The following is a 15,267-nucleotide window of genomic DNA, read 5'->3' as shown; positions in this document are numbered from 1 at the left end:
TAACAAATGCCATTATGACAAACTCACAAATCAATAAGATAAAGACAAATACCATTCTATAAAAATAGCAAATATTATAAACACAACCTACAAAATAAATATGAATGGCCAATAATCCCAAGGAGAAAAAACGGTCAGATGAATAGCGACTAACAAATATAAATACTATCAAAATAATTGTGTTTTTGTTTTCACTTGGGTTTTGTTTCCAGCAATGACACTGACCAATATTGTTATGTGTGAGAAAACGGTCACTGTCATTACTGGTGATTAGCATAAAATTAATTCAGTTCTGGAGAACAATTTGCCAAAGCATATTAAAGGCTTTAAAAATGAGCTGTCAGCCTATGCAATTGTACTTCTTAGAATTTATCCTAAAGAAAGAATCAAGACTGTGTAAAAATATTAATTATATTCTTCTTCATAGTAACCAAAAAGTAGGAAAAAATGTGAACGTGTAACATAGTGGACTACTCAATAAATTATAGTACATGTATTCAATGGAGCTATTAAATACTAGAAAAGACTAATTAATGAAAAAGTAAAATGTACAAAACTGTATGTATAATATAATCTCACTTTATAGAAGGACATACACCACAATATTAACAGCAATTGTCTCTATAGAGAAATTACAGTTTATCTGCATTGTTATTTATGTGACATTTTTCAAATTATATGATGAATATACATTACTTTTATAAAAGAGAGAGACAATAAAGAAGATTTGGGGGCTTTTTCAAACATTAGCTCTTTACTGTCCTTACCACACAACCTTCAGCCTGCTTGCAGGAGCATGTTGGACTAACAAGTACTTCTAACTGCTTTCTTATTTTCTCATCATCTTCTAACACCTGTGTGAATTTCTTCATGAAATCCTGAGCCTTACCAGGATCAGGTAAATTTCCTTAAAATAAATTAAAGTTCAATTAAAATCAATTTTTTTAATTCTTAAAATAATAATAGGTCAATGTTTTCATTTCTTTTATTGCTTTAAAATCCTTACCTACAAATTCAGATTAGTTTAAGAAATTAAATTGTGAAACACCTTCAATAGTCAATTTTCACAAATAAAAATATATTTTCTAGAAATATAAAACAGGATCATTGTGAAGGGACATATACGCAAGGAAAGACTAAAATGGCTACTTCCAAGTAATCCCTTGTAATATTTAAAGGCATCAAATGTCAACCTGAATAATGCCAATTTTATTAATGTCCCCTTGAGCTTGCTGCACACACTGCTCTCTTATAATTTAAGAGATTAATCACTAAGTTTTACCTTTAAGAACTATTTTCCTGTATTTCCCTGTTTATTGTTAAACCAACCCAGAGAGTTTACATATACATTCTTGCTATCTAGCAGTGACATATACTGAGCAAACTATTCCAGGTGTTACTGCTGGGTAAGTCATTACTGCATGGGAAAGAATGAATCTTTGTAAAATCAAAAATGATTTTTATACTATTCTGCTAATGTGTCTATGTATCAAAATACTTATGAAAGCTAGTAAAATGTTGACTGTGGTATCTTTTTTTCCTGGCTTCTTAACTGTTATAGAGAGCCAGACTAGAATATGGCATCTCCAACAACAGAAATTGTAAAACAGAACTTCGGCACTTTGTGAGGCCGAGGCAGGTGGATCACAAGGTCAGGAGTTCAAGACCAGCCTGGCCAAGATGGTGAAACCCCGTCTCTACTAAAAGAATACAAAAATTAGCCCAGCGTGGTGGCAGGCGATTGTAATCCCAGCTACTTGGGAGGCTGAGGCAGAGAACTGCTTGAACCTGGGAGGTGGGGGTTGCAGTGAGCTGAGATATCGCCACTGCACTCCAGCCTAGGTGACAGAGCAAGACTCTGCCCCCAAAACAAAACAAAACAAAACAAAAAAAAAAACAAAAACCCAACAACAGAACTTTGGACTATCAAAAGAGTAGTAGAAATTCAAAGGAATCCCAAAATATGAATATAGTAAACATAGTCTTCAAGTTCACATACAATTCTGAAATCCCATTTTATGTCTTGGTGAGATATTTAAATGACTTAATGTAGTTAAGAATCTATTAATATATTAATCCTAAATACTTCTGTATGACCTTTTCATGTTTCTATAATAGAAAAAAGTCTGCAAAGAAAGAGAACCACATTATAGTACAACAGATAAACATGACCACTTATAGAAGATAAATGGAATGTTTTTATAAGTTTACATAATAAGCACCTGAGGGCAAGCTGGAAAACTGCTAGTTCAGCACTTCGCAATCTGTGTTCCAAAGATCACTAGTGGTTCAATGGAGTTTAACAGTGTTCAGGAAAAGGTATTTTTTCAAATAATTTTGGAAAGTGTTATTTTACAGCCCCTTCATAATGGATGGGCATCATAATAAAGGCTACAATAAGGCCTATTATTTCAGGAAAAAAAGGGGGGGAGGGAAAAGAAGGGAGAAAGAAAACTCCTTTAATTTAGCATTCTATAAACACATACGACAATGAAATCCCTTTTTCTCACAATACTAAGTTAACACCTGCAGGATACTAGCATTCCTTGAAACAGAATCTGGGAAATACTGAACTCACTGGAAGAAAACTGACAGGAAAAAAAAAAAAGACCTCTTTTAGGAGACAGAATCCATAGCCAAACTATAAAGAGGTGATAGGCCAGGCACCGTGGCTCACACCTGTAATCCCAGCACTTCAGGCCAGCAGTTCAGCACTAGCCTGGGCAACATAGGAAGACCTAGTGTCTAAAAATATGTATTTTTTAAATTAGCCGGGTGTGGTAATACATGCACGGGGTCCCAACTACTCAGGAGGCTGAGGCAGGAGGATGGCTTGAGCCTAGAAGGTCAAGATAGCTTTGAGTTATGATTGTGCCACTGCACTTCATCCCTGGGCAAAAGAGCAAGATCTCTTCTTTAAACATCAATTTTTTTTTTTTTAAGGAACAGCACAAAACAACTTGCTTTAGCAAGTTATCCGGGTGACTGGAAAGTAGTTTTCCCAGGACAGAAAGAGATTTTGGTCTTAAAGTTCTACTCATTCTAATACTCCCATTACTTAATCCAAAACCCAGTGAGTTAGGTTTACTATTATCTTCAGTGTCTTAACTTTACTTTCATACACATCTTGGAATATTTGGCGTCTCAGATTCATCTTAAGATATCTTCATTATCACCAAGTGGAAGCTCAGTAGAAGCATTCCTCCAGGTGTTTCTGATTATCCCTCTGTCCATCTGCTAAACACAGTGACCTCTGAGGTGGGAGGAAAAGCAAATGACCCACAAAAACAGTGACTTTTCCCTACTTTTACACTGAACAAAGGAGACGTTCCGCATAATCCTTTTGTATTTACTGTTAAATGAAATATCATTTTACCTAACATCACCTAAAGCAAAAAAGCAAATTAATATTTTTTCAAATAAGCTGTTATGTATGTAGTTATTAGGTATGTCCTTTATATTTAGGCTTGGAGTGAATTAGCTTCAGTTAGTCACATTAGAACAAGCAATACCAAACAGATTCAGTTTTTTATAAGTTTTTACATGATGATTTAAATAAACTCTTAAAAATAAATGTATGTACTAAATTCTTTCTCCAGCTCTAGCTCACATAAGAAACTAAAGAAAATTTAAAATTCCTATATTATCATAGCCTAGAACAAAACTGCATGAAACACTTTAAATTATAAAAATATTTCAATTAAAATTACATTTTATACAGATTTTAAAATAACTTACTTGTAATAACCATCACTTTCGAAAATATGGCCTTGACACTGGCATCTGTCTGTAAATCACACAAAAAAATGCAAAATTAAAATCCCCTGACAAAAAACTTCATCACACTCTGCAAAAAATTAGACAAGCATAACCCACTAAATGCTGCAGACCCGTGCTCTTACCACTACTGTCACCTTCTTTATCATTTTTATTAAACTCTAGATAAACTGGACAGGAGTTTTTAAAAGTAAACTCTTTCTCCACTTTCATTACGTCTTATCTCACCCTGTTGTGTTAGCCTCCAAACAGAAATCAGACAGCTGCACTACATGTTGGAACAGGTAGGTATTTTGGGAGTTTTTGTTGTTGCTGCTGTTGTTTTTAGAGCTGAAAGAACAGGGAAAACTCCTACAATGTTTAGACCTGAGAGCTGTAAGGCATAGTCATGAAGCTTATGGGGAAGACACTAAAGACAATTAAGATGTGACTGACATGTCAAAAAGTTGTTTCTAAGAGTGTTAGTTATGGGTTGCATCAGGGAAGTGTTATTTCAGTGAATTAATTCACTACATTATACTGTATGTAATACATTCATGTACTACGGCATGTAAAGTCACATGTATAAAAGACATCTCTTAGAGTGCTAATTATTCACTGCATCAGAAGAGTGTTATTTTAAAAAACAGAAACACAAAGTCATTGAGCAAGTTTATTTAAAGTACTGAGCTAAATAAACACTGAACTGAAAGCAATAAAATCAAATATATATACAAACAGACCATACCTATTGAGAATGAGCTTGCTAAGAGCAACTGAGAGTTAAAGCATAATAAAGTTCAAGAAATAATTCCCAAATATTTGGAATTTAAAGCATCAAACAGCTGTCTAGAAACATGTAAGATTTCTGTTGCCACTGTTTTATTTGGGGGGAATGAAGCGGTGGTGGGCTATCCTCCTCCATTCTGTTACTTTTTCAAATCCACCACACATGAATGAGAACTCCATCTTTAATGTGGATAACTGGATAATTATTTTAAAACAAGCAAAAAGAAAATTCCACACTGTAGAAGAGAACTAAACATTCCAGTTGAATTGAGACTGTATTTAGTGATTTCATGTATGACTCAGCAGGAAAGTCTAAGACCCTCCCAATTTTTAACAACAGGCAAAATGAAGACGCTCCATCTAAATACATAAATTTTAGAGGAACGATGATAATCAAAAACAAAGTTATATTTGATTACAATCTCACACATCATGCTGTTCAACATATGATTTATACACCTAATATACTACCTGGATGCTACTACGATTTCAATAATACCCAAACACAAATAATTTTTTATACATGTAAGTAAGAACACCTTATATTTTTAATTAACACTCTTGCATCTTTGGCCATAAAGAGGTAAATACACAGAGCTCCAAGTAGCAGAGAGAGGCACTTTATCCAGAGATTATTAACGAAAACATACTAACTTACCCCATTATGACACTAACTGAAACATGCTTATTGGCTAAAACATACTAATTTAACAGGGTTTAAGAGAAAGGAAACAGCAAAATCACTAAATTAGTTTTAAGTCATTTATTTTAAGGGAAAACATATTTTAACAGGTTCAATATACTCAATAATCACAGAAAAAAGGTTATGTTCAATAAAACACAAAGAGATCACTGTTTGTCTATAACAAAAATATTACTCAAATGTAAGCTTCAATTAGGCAAAAAAGTGGTACAAAATGTCTTATTACTAGTGATCTGAAGGTTTAAAAAAATAGTGAGAGGGTCACTATAAACCACTCAAACAAATGGTGTGAGTTTTTTTTATTTGTAGAGCAACTGGTGAATTTATGCCTAGGGAAAAGGTGAAAATCTTCACCCCTTAGATGAAAACAACACTGCTCCACTGACCTCTATCCTGTGAAGTGTATGTGTGGAAGAGAGACTGAGAAAGAGCACTCTAAACTGAAAAAGAAAAAAAGAATATTCTTGCTTTCTCTGAAGGCAATTTAAAATGACCAGGCACACTGCTTTTTAGATGAATTATGCCTTTTACATGTCTACATACAGCATTTCAATTAAAAAAAAAAAACCCTAGAATCATTCTAAATGATTGATAAAAGATAAAATATGATACACCCAATGGATGAATACGACCATTAAATTATAAATACTAGGTAGTACCATTAAAATCTCCATAAATATTAAGTAAAAATATCAAGATACCTAACTATAATTACATAATTATTGAAACTTTCTAAAACCACAAGCGTATACAAAAAAGTAGGGAACATCTTACAGTGGCAACACAAAGTGTAATTTCCTTCTATTTTCTATGCTTTCAATAATGCTGAGTTATTGTTTACATCTTTATTTTAAAGCTACCAAAAAACTTTAATTTTGAGTACAGAGACCCACACTCTGTTTTATGTTGGGTATTACCTTTTGCAGATGTAAACACTTATCACTTTCTATCTAATAAGTTTCTTAAAAATTAAGAGTTTTCTAAGCAAGGAATCCTAACTTCTACAGTCAGAACTTGTGCAAACAGAATTGTAGCAGCAATGGTAAATAGTAATTAAAATACATGTGTTTTAAAAAACACTGAAGAAAAAATTCTTACTTTGGGTTGCTTAATCAAGTCAAGCAAATCCTTTACTTGATGTCGGAGCAGATTTTGACATTTCCACATTTCATTCAATGCTCTGAAAAACACAAACATACACATTTAAATAACAAAACAGAATAAAAATCTTTCTAGAATATTACAACTATATAATTTAAGGTTCAAATTATAAAAGGAGATGACAGAGATGAGATGAAATTCACAGGACTAAGCAACTGATAATGTGTAGAGGGAAATAATGGAATCAAATATAACACAGCAGGATCAAAAGAAATAATCAGTGGTCGAATTAGGGTAGGAATTAAGCAGATAAATTACAAACTTGAGAAATAAAGGAATAACTGACATCATAAGGTGTTGTAGCAGGCAGGATGAAATGGAATCAAAGACATAAAAAGAAGAATTAGTTATAAGAGAATGGGGATACTTTTTCTTAAGACAAATCTTAATTAAATTTTAAACAGTCTGGAATTATTTATAAGTGAATATTCTTTTTATATGTCAAAAACTCTGATGTTCTCTTAATAGTTGTATTGTTCTCAGGCAGAAATTTAAATCTAAAAAAAAATTATACAGGTACAAAAGAAAATATATAAACAACAATATTGTATTAATATAGAGAGAATAATTAATGTTAATGAAATACTTGATTACAGATTAGAAGCACAGAATTAAAAATTTTTAAGGAAATCTCCCAAAACAAGGAATACTTTTCATCAGTTTGTTTTCAATTATTCTACACTTCTATTAACCTCTATTACCATACATATGAAACACTGCCAAAAAGCAGTAACACAGATGCATATAAAAAAACTCTTTTTCTTGTAATAGACAAAGAACACTGTTTCATATTTTAATTCTCCCCTTTAACAATATGTTTGAAAAATGCCTTTTGATATTTTAAAGGTGATAAACCAGTTCAAATTTGGGACACTTGAATTCCTTTATAGTAGTCACATCAACATGGTACTGGCAAAGCAACATGAGGACATTTTCATCTTAGAAGTTATATTTTAAATAGCTATACTTTACTAATTTCAAGTTACTAAGTTCTATAAATTTTCATAAGCACAGTTTAAGAATATAAACATTGAAAGCAAAATGTTCATACTCCAGAGGACTAAAAATCTAACAAGAGTTATATGCTTAAAATAATTTTCAAAGAAATGTAGTAGTCATTTGTAAAATTACTTCTGAACTCCAAGGTCAATGTATTCTCTCTTTCCTATACACTTAATCATTCTAACTTCTGAAAGGTCTAGATTTTGAAGCTTGCTTTCACTTAAAATAAAAGGGAAATTACCTGTTACAGTTACTCATTAAAGATAAAATGTCAAGCTATTTTAAAGCCCATTATAAACTATTATGGTTATAGCTTAAAACCGAAAGTGACCATCTCTAAGAACTTGTATTATAACATGTTTGTAGGAACTGTCATTTCAAGCATTTTAATAAAATTGTATTAATTAGCAAGGCAATCTGTGCCTATTTATTGCCTTTCTAAATAATTGTCTAAAAAAGGGAAAAAAGTTATACTAGGAGAAGCAATATTACAACAGGAAGAAAAATCTCTATTTAATAATAGTCTGAATTGCAGTTCTGTTGCTAAGTAAATGTAAAAACTCCAGTTACAGCCTGGATATTCTTATATTTGTTACCTGACATTTTAAATATACAATTAGTTCCCACAGTTCTCCTTGTTACCAAACCACAAGTTTGCAGCAACTCAAAGAAAAAGACAGCTACCATCAGGCTTCAGTCAGTGGCCTGTCCAAATGTTGAAGAGGACCTGTCCTCCAACCTTTACCTCCCAACTGACAAATCACCCATGGAACTTAGAAGTACAAAACTATCTAGACGCAAACTTGTTTAATAAAAGAGAAGATCACAACGAAGACCCCGATACCATCTTCTACTACTGTCGCTAACAGGAGTGCTGGGGAACTTGTGAGAGGTGGAAGTACACACTGTTCTCTTTTTCAATAATCAAGATATTTCATTTACTTAGGAGCTTATTCAAAAACTGATTCACATAAAAAGTCTGAAATCTAAGAAATACTTTGTCTTCCCCAAAGAAAAGTAGTCAGAGAATAAAATATACGGCTCTTTCAACAAATAAGAGGAATCCTAACCAAACAAGTTCTCACTAGGAACATGCCCGACAAGCAGCTATTTTTAAGTCCCTTTCAAACTAAGTTGAAGTCATATATTCAAATGACTTCAGGGCTAGAATGTAATTTAAATGAATAAAGAGGAACAGGTGTTGTAATACAGAGTAGTGAGGTGTGTGGTGAAATCAGAACATTAATGGACCATAAAACTATAAAAGATCAGTATTATCTGTATTCAGGAAAATTAAAGATAAGAAAATTTGATACTCAAAAGATTAGGAAAAATTTAAATGTCTGATAATATACAGGAGGATGCAGAAATCCATAAACCACTGATAGGAGTATAAACTAGTATAATCATGTAGGAAAACAATTTGATACTAGTTTACAATGATGAAAAGGCACATAGTCAGAAACTCCACTCCCAGCTATATACTAGCGATTATGAACCTTGGTGGCCCATTAAAATCTCCTGAAAGGCTTTTCTAAAAATCAAAATGCTCAGATTACACTCCAGACAAATTAAGTAACTATTTCTGAAGGAGGGACTTAGTTTTCAATTGTTTAAACCTCCCAGGGTGATTTGAATAAGTAGCTAAATTTGAGAATAACTCATATTCATACCTTACAGAAACTCTTGCATGTGTATATCAAATTGAAAAGTATTTACAGTGGCACTATTTGAAATAGTAAAAATAAATAAATAAATAAAAATGGAATACAGACATCCATTTTCTGCAATGACTCAAATTTCTGATATCAAAATAATGGAATAAAATTATGGATTAATGACAGTGCAATTTTATAGCACAGTGAAATGAATGAGATACAGCTATGTATAATATTATGAATGAATCTTGGAAATAGAATAGAAAAAAGACACAAAACACTATATACACAGTTGTTTCACTTTCATAAAGTTCAAAAACAAGCAAAAATATATTACTGAGCGATACACATATATACACACACATATACATACATGTTAAAAATTTTTTTTAAAGGCAACAAGGGTAGAGGTTACCTCTGGGAGGAAGATGAATGGGAGAAAAGTTTACAAGTTGAGTAATAGATTCATAGGTATTTTTATTTTATTACTATGCTTCATAACATATATATGTGATTTATTATTATTACATAATAAAAAAGGTAATGGATTTTGGAGAAAACAACCACAGATAAAGTACTAAAATACTGGTAAGTATAACAGTTGGTCAACTAATCACAAAAAGTTGGTTAAAGTGAAAATCATCTAAAAAATGATATATATGTACCGTAAATGTTTTATCTTAAAACAGATAAATACCCATTCATTCACCAACCATTTTTGCAGAATCAAAGCCTTTCCTTTTGAGTACTGGTCCAGATTGGAATTTACTTTCAACTTTTCAATGGCATTATTTTTCAAAGTATTGCTTGTGAATAGCACTGTTTCACTTTTGAATTCAATCAAATATACTTATTTAAGTGACGAGTGATATGTGACATGCTTAGTTTTATAACAACTATTTATACTTTGTATATTTACTGTTATTTTTCTTGTTTTCTATCTTGTTTCTGGTATTAAAGTTTTCATTAATTATTTTTTGTTCCTCTGTGTTTGGAAGCTATACATTTTAACTGCTTTCAGAGGCAACTGTTAAATGCCCACTTATGACATACTTAGTCAACATGTCTGCCCTCACTAATATGATAAAAGAACCTTGGAACACCTTCATACTCATTACTTACCTATCACCTTACATGCTGTTATCTGACAGGACCCACCTGCAGTCAAAATTTTTCACAAAGGCATCAGGCATCAACCAGTCAGAACCATGGGCAGTGGAAGAAGGTCCTGGAGACATTCCAGCCTTGCCCAGGCATGGTAGGGCCATAGGACGGAGGATTGCAGGGACACTCAGGAAATCTCACATAGTACTGCAGTGGTGTATGGTACAGGCTAAATACTGGCCTACATGCTACCTACTTTTTAATCCACACTCCCACCCCTTGCAAATAAAACTGTATTATTACTGTTTTTACAGTCCTTTATTATTTATACTTATAGAAATGTTTCAAATTCTTGAATCTTATTACTTCTTTATAGAATTAATTTCCTTTCTTACCAAAACAAGGCTATTCTTTAATAATTTTTTTCAAGTAGGACTGGCAAATTCTTCATTTTTGCTTAAAAGTGACATTTCATTTTTAGTCTTGAATGATAGTTGGGGGTTGAGTAGAGAAGTCTATATTTAGTATGATTTCCAATAGGTTGTTTTGAATATGATATAAATACCATATTTCATCCAATTTAAGAGGCCATCAATTGATTTTGCCATGAGAAAAAGAGCCACCAATTAGGCTATGACAAACCAACAATTTTAGGATATATTCCAATTCCACAGAAAAGTTTACAAGAAATAAAATTAAATATGAGAGTAATGTATCTTACTATGTGTAGTGGAAAAATAAGCTTTGGAACTAAGTAGGATTGAGTGCAAATTCTGACTCCCTCTTACTCTTTGTGTGATTGTGTGGAATGCAACATCTGTGTGATTCATTTCATCATATGTAAAACAGGAAAAATATCCCTTAAGCCAGGGTTGCCAAGCTTTTTCTGTAAAAGGCTGGACAGTAAATATTTTAAGCTTTGTGGGCAATCAGATCTCTTTGCAACCTACTTTTCCACAGTAGCACAAAAGCAGTAATACATAATACAAATTCCAGTGCCTGAAATACAGCAGGTAGGGGGAAAAAAAAGGTGTATTTCTCCCCTCTACAACCTTTTCCTCAATATTTCTGTATAAAACATAAACAGAAAATAAAATTATTTCCATGGAAAAAATGAAGTCAAAGTCTCATTAAACAGTGGTATAAATGAAAATTACATACAGTCCCTTAGATCTCTCCAATTTCTCAACATTTAATCCCCAATACTTGTAAACCACATTTGCTGGAATACTAAGGATCTACATTTCCTAAAACCTGAAGCAAATCTCTAAGACCTCAATTTCCTAACCCTTAGTATGATTCGATTAGACTAACAATGCCTTTTTCATGTCTAACATCCCAATGCCATCTTACCTAAACACCCAAAAGTATTTTCTTAACTACAAAAAATATATATATTTGTGCTTACTCTTATGTCAAACTATAACATGGTGCTGCTCAGGCTATGCAGCACAAAATTTGCAGCCTACTGCCCTACACCGTAACGCAAATCAGTACACCAAGTGAGAATAAAAAGGTAGTATCTTCATAACATGAATGTTTCTTAATGTCTTAAGGAAAACAAACAAAAAAGAATAGGTACATCAACATTTCTTGAGACACCAACAATATGAATAGAAAACTCATCCTAAAAGATTTCATGTCAATCAGCTCTATCTTTCAATTGCTTATGGCTTAATCTCATGTTTAAAGTGGTACTTTCTGAAAAAATAGCGAAGTATTATATTATGACATAACCCTTTAAATAATGTTTACACTACATAGATTACAATTTAAAATACAGGTGTTTGTAGTTTCTTTTTGATAAAATCCAATATATTGCAAAAGATGAAAAGAACAGAGTTTGATATATGAAACATACTTCACAGCATTTAAATCCAGTGTGGCATACAAGTAATATAAGCATTTCATCCGTTCTGTAGTTTCTAAATTGTGAGGAACCATGTATTGAGCAAAGATCCGTTCAACAAGTAACCTACAAAAAAGCAGAGAAGGCATTGCAATGATTTTTTTGTAATGTTCTAAAGTTATATATAAAATTCCAAAACTATGTAAAGAACATATATTAAAGAAGTTCCTGCTGCTCTGAGTGGAAATGAGATTTCCAAATCAAAACCTTCTAACTGTAGACAGAAGGGGACCAAAACAGGATTTAGCTGTATGTGCTGAAAACAGCCCTACACCCAGCTAAGACAACTACCAGCTCCAGGATGTTGGGCACATTATATATCAGGGATTTTTTCTTTATCTGTATAATGCAGAGTTTTAAAATATGACAGGTCCTTTCAAATTTCCAAGTTCTAAATTTCTAAGTCAAAACTAAAGAAACTCTTAAGATTCTTTTGCATTTTCATAGGCATCATCATGAAAACAGACCTGGCTAAAAGTACTAAAAAAAAGTCCTACAAAATCATAATGTAATTCTTTGTGCACTGATGCCATACCCTCAAAAAGTACAAAAACTTCAATTTTATAAAAACAACTATAAAGTTTCATAGATAATCCAGTTTTTAGTATCTACGCCTCTTAAAATTTTACTATGACCTGCTTCTTAATTTTCTCATTCTGATCTGCTACAGGCAAAATCATTTGGTTTCCACTAATCTATCAAATCATTTCAGACTATAAGTAGGATTTAGAGCTCTATTAACTAATAAATGACTGCAGTCCATACAAGATCTAATCTGAGCCTGGAATGGAAAAAATATTAAGATTATATTCAGATAACATGTTTTTTATATAAATTTATAAACTATTTTTTAGTCTTCAGTAGAAATTGTTTTTAAATGTGCAAAATCCAACAGGTTTTTAAAGTTTTATTTGAAAAAAATTAATGAAGATCCTTGTAACACAATTACCTATGAACTAAAATTATAACTATACACAAACCTATTTTTAGATATTACTGTTCAAATATAGTAATATCTGTATTTGAATATGGTATTCAAATATGATATGTATTTGTATCAGAATATGGAACATAAAACCTGTACCCATCCCTAAAGTTATATGTACATTACTGCTTCATTTATGGCTTGGGCGGGAATGAGCCCAGTCACTCACTACCATTACCTTATACTAAAAACTGAGGGAAAAGTGTAAGGTCATAAAGAAAATACTTTGCATAAACCAATAAATCAAGTTATATAACATTCAAAGTCACCAAATATTTATAGTGTCCTTAACTTACCGATCATCAATACTATTTTGATAATATATATGTAGCAATTTGTCTTTGATCCATGCTATCTGTTTTGCGGCATCTTTTCCAGCTGCTGATTGTAAAGCATATTTCTTATAAATCTGGGCAAGTCCCATCATGGCTTCTTTGCGTACTCTCCACTTAAAAACAAAAAGTTTTATTTATAATGTAAAAAGTCTTCCATTATATAAACTAAGGAAAGTCTAGTTTCCTAGTTTTGTGTTTTCCTTCCCTTTACAGATTTTTTCAAGTCTCAGATACTAAATATCAATTTATAATTACTATATTTATTAAAAAAAAGCACACAACTATCACATAAATATTTCTACTATGTAAAGTATGGGTCTTGATGATGGTGATGTACTGATGGGGTTTTGGTGTAGGTGTCCTTCCTGTTTGATAGTTTTCCTTCTAACAGTCAGGACCCTCAGCTGTAGGTCTGTTGGAGATTGCTTGAGGTCCACTCTAGACCCTGTTTGCCTGGGTATCAGCAGCAGAGGCTGCAGAAGATAGAATATTTCTGAACAGCGAGTGTACCTGTCTGATTTTTGCTTTGGAAGCTTCCTCTCAGGGGTGTACTCCACCCTGTGAGGTGTGGGGTGTCAGACTGCCCCTAGTGGGGGATGTCTCCCAGTTAGGCTACTCAGAGGTCAGGGACCCACTTGAGCAGGGAGTCTGTCCCTTCTCAGATCTCAACCTCCGTGTTGGGAGATCCACTGCTCTCTTCAAAGCTGTCAGACAGAGTCGTTTGCGTCTGCAGAGGTTTCGGCTGTGTTTGTTATTGCTCTGTCCCCAGAGGTGGAGTCTACAGAGACAGGCAGGTTTCCTTGAGATGCTGTGAGCTCCACCCAGTTCGAGCTTCCCATCGGCTTTGTTTACCTACTTAAGCCTCAGCAATGGCGGGCGCCCCTCCCCCAGCCTCGCTGCTGCCTTGCCGGTAGATCACAGACTGCTGTGCTAGCAATGAGGGAGGCTCCGTGGGTGTGGGACCCTCCCGGCCAGGTGTGGGATATGATCTCCTGGTGTGCCTGTTTGCTTAAAGCGCAGTATTGGGGTGGGAGTTACCCAATTTTCCAGGTGTTGTATGTCTCAGTTCCCCTGGCTAGGAAAAGGGATTCCCTTCCCCCTTGCGCTTCCCAGGTGAGGCAATGCCTCGCCCTGCTTCAGCTCTCGCTGGTCGGGCTGCAGCAGCTGACCAGCACCGATCGTCCGGCACTCCCCAGTGAGATGAACCCAGTACCTCAGTTGAAAATGCAGAAATCACCGGTCTTTTGTGTCGCTCGCGCTGGGAGTTGGAGACTGGAGCTGTTCCTATTCGGCCATCTTGCTCCGCCCCCGACAAATCTTTTACTCAGCCTTCAGTTTCCTCATCTGCAAAATGAAGGCAATAATAACTATCTCACGGGGCTTCTTTGAAGAATAAACGAGAAAACATAAATGACCTTGCCTCCTGCACGTTAGGCAAATGTTTGCAGGATCTGGAACCTGCCTGTTTATCACTGTGTAGAACATGGATCAGGAAGGATCCATCTTGAAGTCAGTCCCCAAGGGTTAATTTCCTGGAGCTCTGTGTGGATATCATTTGAAGGCCATTTGACCCAAAGGGTGATTGTGTTCATGTCTTTACAGGAGACTGTGTTCTGATGTCTTTACGGGAGATCCTTGTGCAAGGCAGAGCATGAACTCCCTCAGAGAGATTCAGCAGGAGACTCATGGAAACTCAAAAGGAACCATACAAATTGCTTCTTGCCAAGCTTTTTCTAAACACAGAACCCCCTTAATTGGTCTGAATCTCATGTAAACCGATAAAAGGCGAACTGTTGGTCATGCCCAGCTCTTAGGGTCTCTTTGGTGGGTGTTGCTGAGAGTGGATTAGAACTCCCCACAGCCTT

General features: G+C 34.0%; 1 protein-coding gene across 1 annotated transcript in view; it reads right to left on the bottom strand.

Annotated features, from left to right (window-relative positions):
• Window positions 1-15,267, bottom strand: part of LOC139359179 (sister chromatid cohesion protein PDS5 homolog B-like) — a 51,845-nt gene that overhangs the window by 36,315 nt on the left and 263 nt on the right. The window contains exons 2-7 of the mRNA XM_071081604.1: window positions 14,616-14,725; window positions 13,364-13,515; window positions 12,035-12,148; window positions 6,347-6,428; window positions 3,739-3,787; window positions 768-907 (exon numbers count right to left, since the gene is read on the bottom strand). Coding sequence (XP_070937705.1) covers window positions 768-907; window positions 3,739-3,787; window positions 6,347-6,428; window positions 12,035-12,148; window positions 13,364-13,515; window positions 14,616-14,725 — 647 coding nt within the window. The remainder of the gene's footprint in view (window positions 1-767; window positions 908-3,738; window positions 3,788-6,346; window positions 6,429-12,034; window positions 12,149-13,363; window positions 13,516-14,615; window positions 14,726-15,267) is intronic.

Source organism: Macaca nemestrina, chromosome 16 (genome assembly GCF_043159975.1).
Source record: "Macaca nemestrina isolate mMacNem1 chromosome 16, mMacNem.hap1, whole genome shotgun sequence".
NCBI lineage: Eukaryota > Metazoa > Chordata > Mammalia > Primates > Cercopithecidae > Macaca > Macaca nemestrina.
The sequence above is the reverse complement of the archived record's forward strand: the minus strand, read 5'-3'. Positions and strand labels throughout refer to the sequence as shown.